The sequence below is a fragment of the Lindgomyces ingoldianus genome, assembly GCF_010093535.1.
Source record: "Lindgomyces ingoldianus strain ATCC 200398 unplaced genomic scaffold BDR25scaffold_26, whole genome shotgun sequence".
Classification (NCBI taxonomy): domain Eukaryota; kingdom Fungi; phylum Ascomycota; class Dothideomycetes; order Pleosporales; family Lindgomycetaceae; genus Lindgomyces; species Lindgomyces ingoldianus.
This window is the reverse complement of record NW_022985187.1, coordinates 966,754-981,152: the sequence shown is the minus strand read 5'-3', so window position 1 is coordinate 981,152 and position 14,399 is coordinate 966,754. Positions and strand designations below refer to the sequence as shown.

The following is a 14,399-nucleotide window of genomic DNA, read 5'->3' as shown; positions in this document are numbered from 1 at the left end:
TAATAATCTTCTTTTAGTATAAGGTTAGCTTTTAGATCCTAAACATAACACTATTTTTAAGGTAGCAATTATTGCTTTTACCCTTAAGCTTCTCCTCTATCTTTGTAAGCTCTGTATACAGGTGCTAGAGGTTGACTATAGTTATCTAGATAGAGCTGTACTTGCTGTTACCCTTAAGTCTTTTTATTATAAAGTAAAAGGACTAGAGAAACTTAATAAGATAATTAACTTTCTTCTACTTTTCTTTAAAGATAGTTTTATAGAGAGTAGCAGCTATTAACATGTTAGCACTTTATTATTTACGTAGAAACTTACTAATAGGCTCCTTTAACTTATAGCAACGTAAAAGCATAAGATATATGCTGTGCTAGCGTACTCTACTGTTCTAGATAAGATTAAGGGTGCTAAAACTCTAGAGAAGATTGTTAGCTAAGAGTAAAGCCTAAAAAGTTATAAAGGCTAATTATTATTTATAAGATGCTAGCACTATGTTAACAAAGTTGTGCAACTTGCCTACAACGCCTTACTGTTAGTATAGCTTAAATTAATTATCTAGAGCAGCTTAGGCTAGAGCTTTTTTAAAGGTAGAGACTTCTTAGCTGTATATAACTGCCTTAACAATAATTTAAATTATATAGCTAGCGCAGTAGATATAGTGTTTAGTAGTAAGAGGCAAGTAAAGCTTTTTAGCTAAAGTTATAATAGTCTCTGCGTTATTGTTTAACGCATTGTTAGTAATATAGTAATAAAATTTAAACATAATTTTGTAGTCCTTAAGCACCTTAATAATCTCTAGCGCTTAATTCTCTCTAGTGTGGTCTCTGTATAGATTGTTAAAGCTAATAAAGAGGTCTCTGTGCTAGTAGTTAGCATTTATGTAGAGGATGTTAGTGTTGTAGTTTTAATTTTTGCGCTAACGCAGCTAGGCTAAGGTTTTGCTAGTACATACTAAAAAAATAAGCTACTACCCTTAGGCAGGATAAGTAGTTTAGAGAAGTTTATATATTAACACTTAGTGTAATTTTACTATAGGCTAATCTTAGTATTATTTAAATCTCCTGCTTTTAGCGCACTAGACTGTTCTAGATATAGGTTAAGAGCGTAGTGTGGGAAGATAGTATAGCGTTAAGAAGGTTAGCGTAGTTCTAAGTAAGTACTTTGTAAGTTTTAGCTAAAGATGCGTTTCTAAAGGTTTAATTTTAAGAAATAACTTAGTCTATTACTACAGCTTAAAAAGCTTTTTTTTGCTAAGCCTTATAAAAAACAATCCTTATAGATTTAGCTACTTCTATTATAGCTTTAAAAGGATTAGCAGGAAGCCTTAAGCTGTTAGGTAAGAGATCTTTACTAGCATTAATTTTATGCTTTTTCTAGAGATAAGAGATAATATAATTATAACTACTAATAATTTTTGCAGCTTTGTGTTGCCCTTAGAGGTGACATCTTTTACAAAGCTACACTTTAAGAATAGTGCTGTTGTTGTCCTTGTACACTAAATCCCCCCTATAACGCTAGACCTAGAAGACAGGATAATTGCTACAGAGTTAACTTTTATGCTTTACTTAATAGCTAAGTCTTTCTAGCACTAGCTTTTTCTTTCCTAGCTAAACATTGTTTTACTCTATTATAAAAGAGGCTCTAGAGTTAAGGTGCGCGTCTACTAGAAAATTACAAGAGAATACATCTTTGCCTAGGGCTAGAGTTAGGGTTAAGGGCACTAACAACTCTAAGAGAGCTAACCTTAATTTAGTAAAATAATAAAAGCTAGCGTAATAAAGCACCTTAGCTTATTAAAACAACTTTAATAAGTAGAAGGATTAGGATAAGGCTATACACCTGCTGTAATAAAGGAATTAAGACATCTAGCTTATTATAATAATTAATAAGATAAAGAGCTTTTCTAGGGCAAAAGTTAACTATTTTTATAGGGGGCTACTTAGCACACTAATTAGGCTACTATACTATAAAACGTAGAGTTTTATCTAATTATTACTTTAAAACGCAACCTTAAACAAAGCTCCTAACGTGATAGCTAATAGGGTCTAAAAACAGGAGGGAAATCTCCTAAAATATAACCTCTCTGACCTGTACTACAGTACGTACTTGGCAATTCACTGTACAAAAGTTACGTCTCACATTTTGACTACTTTTGTACGCCTCACGTGATTACTACGTTCACGTAGTTACGTTACGTACTACGGACTGTTGGCCACGCTGCGTGCAAGGGAGCTGTGGAGAGGGGAAAGAAAAGCGAATGGAATAAACGTGATGAAAGGCATGGCAATAGTAGTAAATGAATTTAACATATGTAAAAGAGTGTGATCAATTGGCGGAGAATACAAGGAGTGTTCTAAGAAGAAGAGGTGCGCGGGAAATTCGTAGTAGACACATGCATAGCAGCGCACAAGGAGCGAGGATTGCAAGGCAAGCATCGTATACTCGGGGCTTAACTCTATAATATGTCTCCATGCATGAAAGGGAAAGGTTTTCCAACTTTATATAGAAGATTGTCGGATTGTTTGTGGTAGCTTATCTCTTCTCTTGCTGTTCGAAAACTTTAGGAACTTTAGTGGGGCCTTGAATGTACAATCGACAACACACAGAGAGACGAGGACGCTCATGGGGGGCGATATGAATTGTAACATTATAATTCGAAGTGAGCTCCGCAATTTTACCAAATCTGCATATGCCCTGCTACCGCCTCTTGCTTCTGGTCTGTGTGGATATACCGATCCGTCGCATCCAAATCCGGAGCTGAACAACAAACCACCCCACGTCATATTCGATGAGCTTTTAGAGCTTATGTCATCAACTTCTTCTCTTGACGGAGATTATTAGAATATTTTGTGGTTCGAAGATTGTGGAACGGCGATTCTGATGCTTTGCACCGACAAAGATTCTAAAGGAAGATTTGTTCATAACGACGAAACTACTGTTCCTGTTCAAAACAAAATATCTACAAAAGTAGACCAAGAGCCCTCACGCCAGACTACCCAGATCACGCCCGCCTCGTGCACTACGCCCATATTCCCGTTGCTCCACGACCTATGTGTATCACAACAAGGTGCTTAGCGCATTCTATGGGAGCTCGCCGTGAGCAAGTTCACCTCTACCTTCAACAACATACTCCACAAGCTATGTGACGAGGAGCGCGATCTTAAACCAACACATCTGACTATTAAGCTAGCATTTTCCAAGCATTGGCGGTAGCAGAAAGCAGGAAGACCGAAAGCGACATTTCCGACTACGGGGGTGAGTGGAGGGACACAGCAAGGAGTCGAAATATGGTGGAATGTGAAGTTGGACATGTCGGAGTTTCTGCGGGGTGAAGAGGGCGGTTGGCTAGATCAGTATCCGGATGAGGATGTATGACAGCAGGTGAAGGCTTCCTAGTAAATATAACACTTTCGTTATTATATATATGTATGCATTCATCACTGTGCATATTAGCCATTATTTTGTTCGTCCAGCATTCCTAAATGCATGCCGCAAAGCGAATGAGTCATTTACTTGACCTCAACCAATATCCCTCAATAACAAAACCTCACCATCACTGCCACCTAAAGCTCTCCCCACCATCACCATACAAAAGCAACCGCCGCCAAATCTCACATGACATCACAGATTAAAAACCCCGGCAAAAAGAAACCGCATTGTAACAGGTCTGGCTAACCCGAGATGCGACCCAGAAAACCCCTCTCAAGCCAATGCCTCTCTACAGCGTGAACTGAGCGCTCTGAAATGCACTTGTGCAATAGTGATACTGTAGGTCGACTGGCTGTCATTGAAGATGAGTGTGACTCGTTTTCTGTTGCGCCTGAAATAAGATAGTCTTAAAGGTTGCCATATGGAATCGAACCGCGTGCTAGGCATCTCAAAGCCGCTGCATTCGCCCACTTCGCCACCGACTCCCAAATTTCTGATTGGTGCTTTCTGATCTGTCATATTCTGTATATATAGACAAAAAACGATTTGATCAATTCTAATTGCGAAAGATGAAGTTTTGGTGAAGCAGATATGGCGTCGTTGTGATGATAAATGTGGTCTTTGAGCTGGAGGTGAAAGACTGAGGGTTATTCAAGCGAGATTGGTGGGAGTGACAGCTTATAATCGTGTGACGCTGATCATAATAGAGTACTAATAGCAGCTCGAGCAGTCCAAGTCTTCTCTATGCAGTATTGGGGCATCTTCCTCTAGATGCAAGCTATTAAAACTTCTCCTTGCCTCAAGGCCGATCTCTAGCATATCTGACACTAATTCCAGTGGATGTTTTAGCTGCCTTCTATCCCCAAGAAACATCGCCTTTCATTTCCAGATCTCCGCCTCTATTAGCATTTTTCACAAACTGCATAGGTTGCACCGCACTCTAGTAGACGTTCCGTCTTCTACTATATTCTCCAGATACTCCAACACCTCACTCTCAAACAAGATATCCAACATCACTATCCATCCGGCTCCGTCAGCCTCCTCTAGAACCTGCCTTGACTGCGCGGTAAAGTTGCAAGATACACCACCTCCCTCACCGAACATACAAACACACCAAACGCACCAGTCATAACCTCAAACCTGGCTCACCTCCGTCAAGACCTACACAAACCTCAACCACTAGCGCCCGGCTACCACCAATTCCAATCCCTCCCTCACCCTCCCCTCAAACCACCGACCCAACCACCCATACCACCTACTCCACGTCGCTACAGCCGCAAAGAAGATCTAGAACATTATTGGAGCACCACCGATAGACGTAAGCATGAAGACTACAATATCATGAACAAACGTAGAGACGAAGCCTAAGAGAATTAAATCTAGGAGGTGGAGCGGCATTCTTTGTAAGAATTTTAATAAGAGGAGGGAGTTGAGTGAGGGTGGATGGCTTTATCGCGATGCAACGTTGTGGTGTTGTGTGTATAGTGGGTTAGTTACGTATGTTCAGTATAAGACTAGTTAAGATGCACAAGAAGGGGGTAGGTATGGTAGTTGAATTGAACTCTGGAGATAAAAACAGAGAAAGAAGAGAAATAGTTTATATTGACGCTGAGACTGTATAAATACTTCCTTTAAGCCACCAGCCATGAAAATGCTTGCCTTCAGATAATCATCAAGCTCTTACAACAAACCATCATCAATTGCCGACACCCATTCTGCTCATACAAAGAAAGAAGAGAAAGGAGAGAACAAGTTTCCATGATGATCGAACGCTACAAACTCACACTAAACTATACACAAACAGGACACCTGAGCCTCTTTCCCCCCAATCCCACAAGCTCACTCCTCTCCTGCCCTTCCCCCACTCTCTCCCCAATCGCCACAGCTTTCTCCAAACAGCTCCGATGCCACATATGCCGACAAGCAAATACAACCAACGGGCCTTTGCCAATCTCTCCTGCCACATCCTCTTCCTCTCCATGCCCATCACCATCCACATCCGCACTCTTCCCTTTCCCCTTCCCCTTCCCATTCCCATTCCCATTCCCACTCTCCTCCGCTGCCCGCTTACTAGCTCTCTCAGCCGCATCCACCCTCCCCTTACGTTCCCAAGCATCCCACACCCCGCCACCAACGCCAGGACCCCAAGCTCTTTTTCTACAGCCCTCACAGACTTGACCGCGGGGTCTCCAGCCACGTTGGCGGAGTTCGGTGATCTCTTGGACTTGGGCAAAGCCTTCTTTATCGAGGAAGCGGTTTGCGAGACTGAGAATCGTTTCTTCGAAGGTATAGGCTGAGAAGATTTCCTGCAATACAGAACGGAGATCTGAGAGCGAGGGGGAAGAAGAAGATGCGCGGAGAAGGAAACTGCGGAGAATGCGGAGGAAGGAGGTGTTTGTTTGAGGTTGGATTTTCCTGTGGTGGAGTTGAGGGCGAGTTGTAGATGATGTGGCACTTTGGGAGGTTGATGGTGAGGGCATCGGCGGTACGGTGGTGGAGGCGAGGAGTGCGGAGAAGGTTTGTTGGACGGCTGAGCGAAGTGTCGTTCTAATCTTCACTGTGTCGATTGGCTTCGGCTGATCAGTATTTATAGCATCAAAGATGCCTTCTAGCTCCGAGACCGCAGATGAGACGGCCTTTGTCAAGCGAACAACTGTATCGACCAAATCCAACCAGAGCAATTCATCAAGGGCAAGATCCTGCTCTTTAACTTCGCCATATGCCGATTTCCTTCGATCAATCATTGACTCCACTGGAGACCCCATCAACCTCGTCTGCCCTTGAGAAAGCCATATGCCAACCTTCACATATTTCTGGATGTCGTTAAGAAGATCCTGAACCGCCTCTTCTGTATTTGCTGCATCCGGGGTATCTGCGGCAGCGCTCACCAACCCAGTAAGAGCAGTCTCGAGAGTACCAAGATGCTTCACAAGGCGGTCCATTGCGTCTTTGACAAGGCCATCGCGAGCCATGAGAACAACGGCTGCGTCAATAACACCGCTCTTCTCTAGAGCGGGAAGGACAGGATCTAGCATGAGGTCTCCCGATTTAAGAAGGCTGACAAAGTCTGCGACATGAGTGCTGTTGTACTTGCACATCAACTGGACGTAACGTTCCGTGAACCCTGACGGAAGATCCTCGGGTTGGGGTTGCGCTTCTTCGGGACGCTGTACATCGGGTTCGATCAGTGACTTGAGGAATTGATATTGAGCATCCGATTCATCCTCCAGTGAACTCAAAACTGATCGTAAAAGGTCGGAAGTGTACTGCTTCAAAGTCTGCGCGGCTCGAGTAGGATCAACAGCAACTAGGTCTCTTGCACGGCTGACTATGACCCCTTTGACATCATGTACCTGTTTCTTGACTAGACCTCGACTAGGTCGTAAACAATCGCGTATGCAATCAAAGACCTGCCCCTGGTCTTCACCATCATTGAGGTAGGCCTCAATGAGTTTTGCATATTGCTGCGAGCCTCGATACACCGATTTGAGCACGCGATGAAATCCGGCCTTCTCAAAGAGCGGTACAAGGCTCTGTAGATTTGGTGGATGATACACAGAGAGCAGATATTCAACCGAAAGCTGACAATCATCTCTGACGACTTCTGTGGGATAGTTGCAAAGGCCAATGAGAATCTGATGAAGAGAGGTTCCAGGAAGAATGATGTGAGCGGGATACTTTGGCACGTTCCGGGCGATGAACATGTAGAAGTATATGATATCTTCTGGATCGAAATTTTCCGCCGTCATGATGCCGAGGAGGATGTTAGTGATGTATTGTCGGGTGGGCGTCAGGGCAGAAGCAAGTTGCGCCCCGTTGACATTGTGGCCATTTACAAAATCTTGTTCCCCATTCAAAAAGCCGTCTTCAAATGCCTCATTGAGCATGCTCATAAAGCTTCCTGTGTCGAATTCGAGGATGAGGTGAAGGTAGGGAAAATCCGGTTCTGGCCCTCTGTCTGTCCGCGTTAAGAAGACGTCACCGGAGCCTGGAGGCCATGCGAGATTCTTCCCCGAGAACAAGAACCTGTACATATCTTTCTTAGCACTATGGGCCTGCGCATCATCTAAAAAGGCGCCCCCAGGGTATACTCGGCCGGTGAAAGTATACGCTAGGTACGGAAAAATCTTCATTGTCGAGGCCATGTAGACGTTCTGCGTCTCGTCCTCGCCTTCGTCGAAGTCGATGAGTTTGATGAGTGTCATGATGTTAATCAGTGGTGTGATGAAGTCGCCAATGGCTCTCGTCCAGACATAGATTAGAGCGTCGTACAAATTGTACTGCTGGCATAGTGTCGTGACTTGATTGATGTCCATTGTCTCTGTGTTCAAGCGGCAGAGCATCTCTTCAAGCCTACTAGCGCGGCCAGACGACGCATAGAAGGTTATCAGATCCTTAAGCACCTTAGACGGAACAGCGGAGATCTCTTCATCCAAGATGTACGGCTCCAGAGTTTCGAAGAAAAACCTCTCTGCAGAACCTTCCTCATATGCGTCGTATACATCTTCGAACAAGAAATCCAGATCATTCATGCTCATGCAGCCGGTAAAGCATACCGTAGCAAGATCCGTCAGTCGCTTCTCTTTCGTCTCGCCATCGACAATGCCATCGCCTCGTGAGAACGTGTACTTCAACGAAGCAGATATCATTTCCAGCAACTTTTCTTGAACAAGGGCGTGCCTTGTTTGGTCATCATCAGGTAGCCCAACCGTCAGCTTGTCTGCATTTCCGATATAGTACGATGTCGCGAGTCCAATGGCTGCTATAAAATCGCCGTCCTCCATGAGTGCCAGCAATCGATCTGCCCAATTGGACAACGTGCCAATCGAGACATCGTTAAAGCCAAGAAGAAACAGCCGTCCTTTATAAGCTCGAAAGCTCATGTAGAATGCATCTGCCACAACTCCATGCATCGAAGTATCCTCTTCGTTAAGTTGCTCTACAACAGGCCGTAGTTGTTGCGAAAAGAGGTCTGAATGATATATGTGCTTATGTAAGAGGTCGAAGGTGTCTGTCATTCGAAGCGAGTTGTCTTCCAAGATGACTAAGCGCTGACTGATCGTGAGAACACCAAGAACCGATCGGCTTAGCCATTGTACCGCAACGATGGCTTCTTCGCTTCTCCAACGACTCCGAGGTCTAAATCTGAGTTCGGTTGGCTTCTCTTTTTCCGTTGGGGGTGATGTGATGCAATCGACGTCCAGAATAGTCAAAATGTTCGACCAGCAGTATACCAATTTCGTCTTCGAAACAGCTTTACTAGGGTCTCTAGAGGAATTCTTTAGCTTTACAGCGGGAAACCAAGCGAGACATCCGCTTAGCGTGCTATGCGGGGCAATTTCTTTCGGTCTCGACGCTTTGTGTTGCGTCTGGGCAAGGGGGGTGGTTGATACTATCACCAACAGATATGGGGTCAAGAGCGCTGTGAGGCCCATGTCGTCCGTCGGCTGTTCCACATTTCCAAGAGGTAAAGGGGCAAATGCGAGTACTGAGCTTGGTTTCCGCGGGCGTTCCATCGACTTCGTTGACAGTGGGTATCTCCCTAATATTCGAGTAGTCTTTACGGTTCGCGCAATAGCCCCAAGGCCTCTAGTTGCAAGATGCGAAAAAGCCATTCCGCCATCATCAGCAGACACAAGTGCAGTATGGCGAGTGCCAAGAAATCCGATATGAAGAATCCCAACGCCTGATACATGGCCATCTGTACGCCGGTCGTCCAATTGAGCTCGCTCTAGAGGAAGTATGTGAAGGAACGGTTTCGCCGGTCTTGAGAGTTCCCATGTGAAGATATGTCCAGTCGCATGGCCTCCAGCGACAGTTGAATGATCCGCGGAAATAGCCAAGGCCGTCACTGGACCACATTCCACCGCTGTATTCTTAGTTAGAAGCGTAACTGTGGTTTAGATTCTTGACTTACCCTTCGTTCCGGGGCCAATGATAGCCTTCAGCACTTGTTGGTAGTCAAAAACCAGAACAAAGCCCTTGGAAGTGCCAACGACGAGAGAAGCGGCAACACTGAGACATGTAGCTCGTCCAAAATTTCGTTTCCCAACCTCCGAGAAGACCTGCCCGGTTATCTTTTTCAGCTTGGTCCATCGTACAACATCCCATGGCGCTTGCGGAGTGTCTGATTCGTCTTGTTGCTGGAATATTAGTAAATTACTGGACACTGAGGACTGCCGTGACTTAGGCGACAAGAATGCGGGAGAGGAGGTGACGCGGGGAGAGCCTAGTGGGGAAGGAGAAAGTCGAGAGGAGAAGCGTCGCTCGAAAGGCTGCAAAGAGGTGGGCCTGTGGGATCTGTGTAGAGATCCATATGATGCCGGTACACTGCTTCCAGGAGAAGAGATTCCAGACCCCTAGGGTAGTTAGATCAGCCTCCTTCCTCTAATATACGTAATGCGCCTACCTGAATCGACGGAGTGTCATCTGGCGTAGATGTTGATTCCAGACTGCCTGGTCTCCGCGTTAGGGACCGCATGGGAAGCTCTGATACCGACGCTTCCTCATCTTCGTCTTGCCGAGCCATCCCACGTCTTGCGAAAGACATGCCATTGACCCCGCTCTGAAGCTCTTGCGCCGGGTGTTCCTCCTCGTCTATGTCATGGCTGGTCGAGATACTGTGTTCCTCTGTGCTCTCTAACTCTACAGGAGAGCCTGGAATGGTATCGCCAGCGCCCGAGTCCTCTCCATTATCATTGCCAGCGCTGACATGGCTCTCTCCCGAATCTGAGCTCATGAGGCTCGTGACTCGCAAAGCATCGCTTCACGCGCGCATATAGAAGGGATGTCCGGAATGGAACCGAGGTAATATAGTATAGTCCCCTCAAATCATTCCTCTATCCCCTCGGGCCAATTGGTGAGGATCGTAGGGGGGTCCGCAGGTGATGGTGGTGCAAATGGTGGAGCCTAGGGGGATCTGCCAAGAGTGGAGGTTCTGGGCGCCGGTAGGGGGACTTTCTAGCTGCTTGAGCTTGCCAGGAACAGTCCGGAGGGGTATAGGAAAGACTGGAGCGGTATCACGGGGAGTATGGCAGACGTGAATAGTAGTGGAGTAGAAATCAAGCTTCATGGCGCAGACTCCGGCGCGGCCAAACCTCGGCAGTATTTTCACGAGCTTCTCCAAATCAACGCTCTCCTACCTCACCTCTTCCACGCGAGCATAACAACTTCCCATAACACCACCACAATGTCTTCTATAGGACCCTCACTACCACCACATCTTGCGAAACGCAAGCGTGATGGCGAATATGACTCTAGAGAGTCACCCCAGCGCTCCTCCAGCTCCATATCCAGTGAAAAACGTCGCCGAGTCTTAGGTCCCGCAGCGCCTCCTTCGAAACCCTCACCCCCGCGCATCCTCGGCCCTACACTACCCCCTTCATCTACTCGCTCTTGCTCCGGATCCAGCAGCTCAGACAGTGAGGTTGGTCCAGCACCACTCACTACCCCAAAAACGACCTACGGACCCACCGCTCCCCCCGCGCCCCTCTCTGAACGCCCTCTTAACTCTCCATCCGATGACTCAGACAGCAGTGACGATGAATTCGGTCCCGCGCCTCCTCCAGCCGGCGCATCCCATGCCACCTACCCCGACGATGAAAATCGGCTTACGGCGTCAGCATTCGACACCGATCCCAAGTACGCCGAACAAGCAAAGAAAGTGCAACGAGATGAATGGATGACCATGCCCCCAACCCAGGATGATCTAGCCGCACGCATAGACCCCACAAAACTCCGCGCACGAAAGTTCAATACCGGGAAAGGGCCCCGAGGCGGTAGTTCAAGCGGCAGGGATATGGGTGTCTGGACTGAGACCCCGGAGCAGAAGCTCAAGCGTTTGCAGAACGAAGCACTGGGTGTTTCTGCGCCCGCCAACTCGTCGAATGATGGCCATGAGTCTAGGCGAACGAGGGAAGAAGAACGGAAAGCGCGAAAGATCAAAGAGAAGCTTGATGGGTTGAGGGGCAAGAGTTTGATGGAGGAACATAAGGAGAAAGGTGTGGGGAAGGATAAGGAAGATGATCCGAGTAAGCGGGCTTTTGATCGGGAGAAGGATATGGGTGTGGGTATGAAGATTAGTCATAAGCAGAGGCAGGAGATGCTGAGGAAATCGAAGGGCTTTGGGGACAGGTTTTCTGGTGGTGGTTTCCTGTGAAACCCTTCAGAGGTGCAGAATAAAGATTGTCGAATTAGAGGATCATCTGCATTTCTGAATGCAGGTAGCTACGTTGCATCCGAGAAAGCACCTCAATAACCTTCTGCATAGAGGGACAGGTAGCGCCAGTATCAACGAAGCCATTAGCCACAGAGCATAGGCAAAGATCAGGTGGTAAAGAGTACAGGGCACAGGGCAAAGGGCAAAGAGCACAGAACAAAGAGATGGCTGTTAGACGGTTTTGAATGTCGGGTTGTCTAAAATATGACCTTGGCAAGAGTTCCCGATATCTGAATGTGGTGAGTTTGTCAATTATGAAGGCAATCGAGATAGTGAGTGCTATACCTTCTTGTTACTCTCCTGTCCGAATGTCAGTGTCGATTGTTCGTCATCCCACACTTCCCCGGAAGCATATACCGGAGACTAGACAACAAACGTAGCATTGTGTTTTAGAAAACCCCGGTTCTCCGTAAGCCCCTCATAGCGTATATTCTGAATATCTAAACTTAGCCCGGCAGCTTCCAATATTGAGATCAGAATTAAGATAAGAATCCCCATACATTTTCCAACACCGCTAATACACTCCACCTCCCAAACAAATTTTGGCTGTCGTAGCTCGCACATCTTCCTCCGCACCCTCAATCTTTACCTTCTCTGCCAATGTGGTCTGCTTAGGTATCGTTCCCTTAACTCTGGCGATCATTCCCTTATCTCTGATGACCTTCCTTCCCGTGAGAAGGTGAAACGGAGTGCGTGTCACCGTCCGCTTTCCTCCTCTCCACCCGAAATCCACACCCAATCTGACTTCCTAGATGGCGGATTGCTAGAAAAGACAGAGAGCGCGAACCCAAGCCGTGGGAGTGGACGCGGCGTTATAGCGGAATGCGTTCAGACACTATGGCGGCAGTCCAATCTCGGAGGATATTTGTCGACATGTGTAGAGCTGTGAACAAACATCAGCGGAGCTATAGGCTGTGAATATTTGTGGGACAAAAGATGTGCTGCGTGCGTGGTCGATGGTGAGGATGTTGCCGCCGGTAGCATACCCGTATATCTTGTTCCTGAGTTCGGCGGGAAGGCGCACGAGTAGGGATTGCTGGTTGCGACGGGCGCTGATTCATGCTAGTGTGAACCTACTTTTCACACTTATGCTTCCCTTACACCTTCAGTTGCTCTCCTGTAGCGGCCTGCAGGTCCAGAAGGCCGCTTTCTTGCTTGGGAAGCCCGACTATATTCCTCTTCTCAGGTGCCGGTGTGGGTGACTTCGTCAGCGAATCCATGGGGCGCGTCGCGGACGAGCGTGTATATGCCATCGTGGGCAGACAGAATATTGTGGTGAGAAGTAGAAGTGGAGTCTCGGTAGGGTTGAAGTTGAAGGTGAGGTTGAGGTTATGATTGAGGTAGAGATTGAGGTAGAGACTGAGGTAGAAAGTACAATTTCATTCAAGCCTAATCAGGTGATGAAGACCAGCAAGAGCGATAAGGGGAGAGGATAAGTGACAATACCCGTTGGAATGAGAAAATTACTCAGTTGGTGAAAGCTAGTTAGAGGGAGGCCATATTGTCACGGGCTATTCGTAGAGGGGTTGCCTTTATTCTTTGTTCTCTAGCCACAAAGAAAACAGAAGAGATGTATGGTTCAGATTTGGTAAATTGCACTGAATCTATCTACATAACGTCTATCCCTGCGTGGCGGGACGCACGCCGTGACGGAACGCCATAATTTCATCTCAACACAACAATCTCAACTCAAGATTAAGGAGACAGATTTTCTCGGAATAGCATCTTTAGCTACTAAAATGCAACATTTCAAGAAATCTCCTCAAAAATAGCCTCTGCTTACCATTCAGTACCATAGTTTACTGTGAGCTTCGCCTAACTGCTTCACTTTCAACCGCCATAGATGCGCTGAAACTACATGCATCTTGCTAACGACCTGTCAAGTCGAAGCTCATGGTATGATAACCCAATCCCGAGCCTGGCGATAACATCTGAGAAGTGGTTGTATCTCTGCGCTGATTCGAATTCGACCAGCTAGGGTCACTCTGCAGGGAGGCATCGGCCCACGTGCCTAGAATAGCTTAGCTGTTATTTATTACTGCTGACAGGAAATTTTCAGCACAAATGCGCTTAGCCTCGCTTGTTGGTCGACCTGCCTAGAAGGACAACAGACAGCTTCATTTTCCATAACTAAACCTAGCGGTAAAGCGTACTATATAGTATCGTACAATTGCTTCTATCATGAGGTATTTCCCTTAGGACATTTAAGGCTAAACTTTGCGAACCTACGTAGCAGTCCTAATCTATTTGCACTTTGTCTGCTTCAGCTATCAGGTGCAGTGTCTAGAGCAACTTCAGGAGGGCCCTGTGGTTGAGACATAAGCATCTGCGCATAGTGCTGGTGACATGCACGGGTAGTTGGATGATCCTTGCCGAGAGTGGTATCGTAGCCAGCGCAGGCTCTTCCATAAAGCGCAGTAGATTCATCGTAACGATGCCGATTTGCAAGAAGATGAGCAAGGCAGTACACGCTCGTCAGCATGTCCGGATGGTCAAGACCAAGCACCTTCTCACGCGTCGCCAGCGTCTGCCTGTGCATCGATTCCGCCTCCGAGTACTTGCCTTGGCGCCCCAGCACTCCCGCCAAGTTGTTCATGGTCGTCAGCGTGGAAGGATGGTCAAGACCAAGCACCTTCTCACTGGTCGCCAGCATCTGCCTGTGCATCGATTCCGCCTCCGAGTACTTGCCTTGGCTGTCCAGCACGAGCGCCAAGTTGTTCATGGTCGTCAGCGTGTCCGGATGGTCAAGACCAAG

At 46.8% G+C, this 14,399-nt stretch overlaps 4 protein-coding genes across 4 annotated transcripts in view; 1 reads left to right on the top strand and 3 right to left on the bottom strand.

Annotated features, from left to right (window-relative positions):
- Positions 1 to 5,032: 5,032 nt before the first annotated feature.
- BDR25DRAFT_305253 (uncharacterized protein) lies at positions 5,033 to 10,451 on the bottom strand. Its single transcript, XM_033690372.1, has 3 exons — positions 9,836 to 10,451; positions 9,344 to 9,785; positions 5,033 to 9,295 (listed from the first exon to the last, which is right to left on the bottom strand). The coding sequence occupies exons 1-3, from the start codon at positions 10,163 to 10,165 to the stop codon at positions 5,217 to 5,219; spliced, it is 4,851 nt and encodes a 1,616-aa protein (XP_033545123.1). The 5' UTR covers positions 10,166 to 10,451; the 3' UTR covers positions 5,033 to 5,216.
- A 139-nt stretch (positions 10,452 to 10,590) lies between these two features.
- Positions 10,591 to 11,864, top strand: BDR25DRAFT_305252 (uncharacterized protein). The gene has a single exon (XM_033690371.1). It carries the CDS (start codon positions 10,616 to 10,618, stop codon positions 11,582 to 11,584), a length of 969 nt encoding a protein of 322 aa, XP_033545122.1. The 5' UTR covers positions 10,591 to 10,615; the 3' UTR covers positions 11,585 to 11,864.
- A 294-nt stretch (positions 11,865 to 12,158) lies between these two features.
- On the bottom strand, positions 12,159 to 12,897 carry BDR25DRAFT_316391 (uncharacterized protein; the record flags this gene model as incomplete). Its single annotated transcript, XM_033691595.1, has 3 exons — positions 12,159 to 12,392; positions 12,540 to 12,696; positions 12,746 to 12,897. The coding sequence occupies 3 exons, from the start codon at positions 12,895 to 12,897 to the stop codon at positions 12,159 to 12,161; spliced, it is 543 nt and encodes a 180-aa protein (XP_033545121.1).
- Positions 12,898 to 13,994: 1,097 nt separating this feature from the next.
- BDR25DRAFT_373978 (TPR-like protein) overlaps positions 13,995 to 14,399 on the bottom strand; it is a gene marked incomplete at both ends in the record, with an annotated part of 1,994 nt that continues 1,589 nt past the window's right edge. Inside the window, one exon of the mRNA XM_033697302.1 lies at positions 13,995 to 14,399. This exon is cut by the window's right edge and continues 1,396 nt beyond it. Within this exon, the coding sequence (XP_033545120.1) occupies positions 13,995 to 14,399 (405 nt within the window).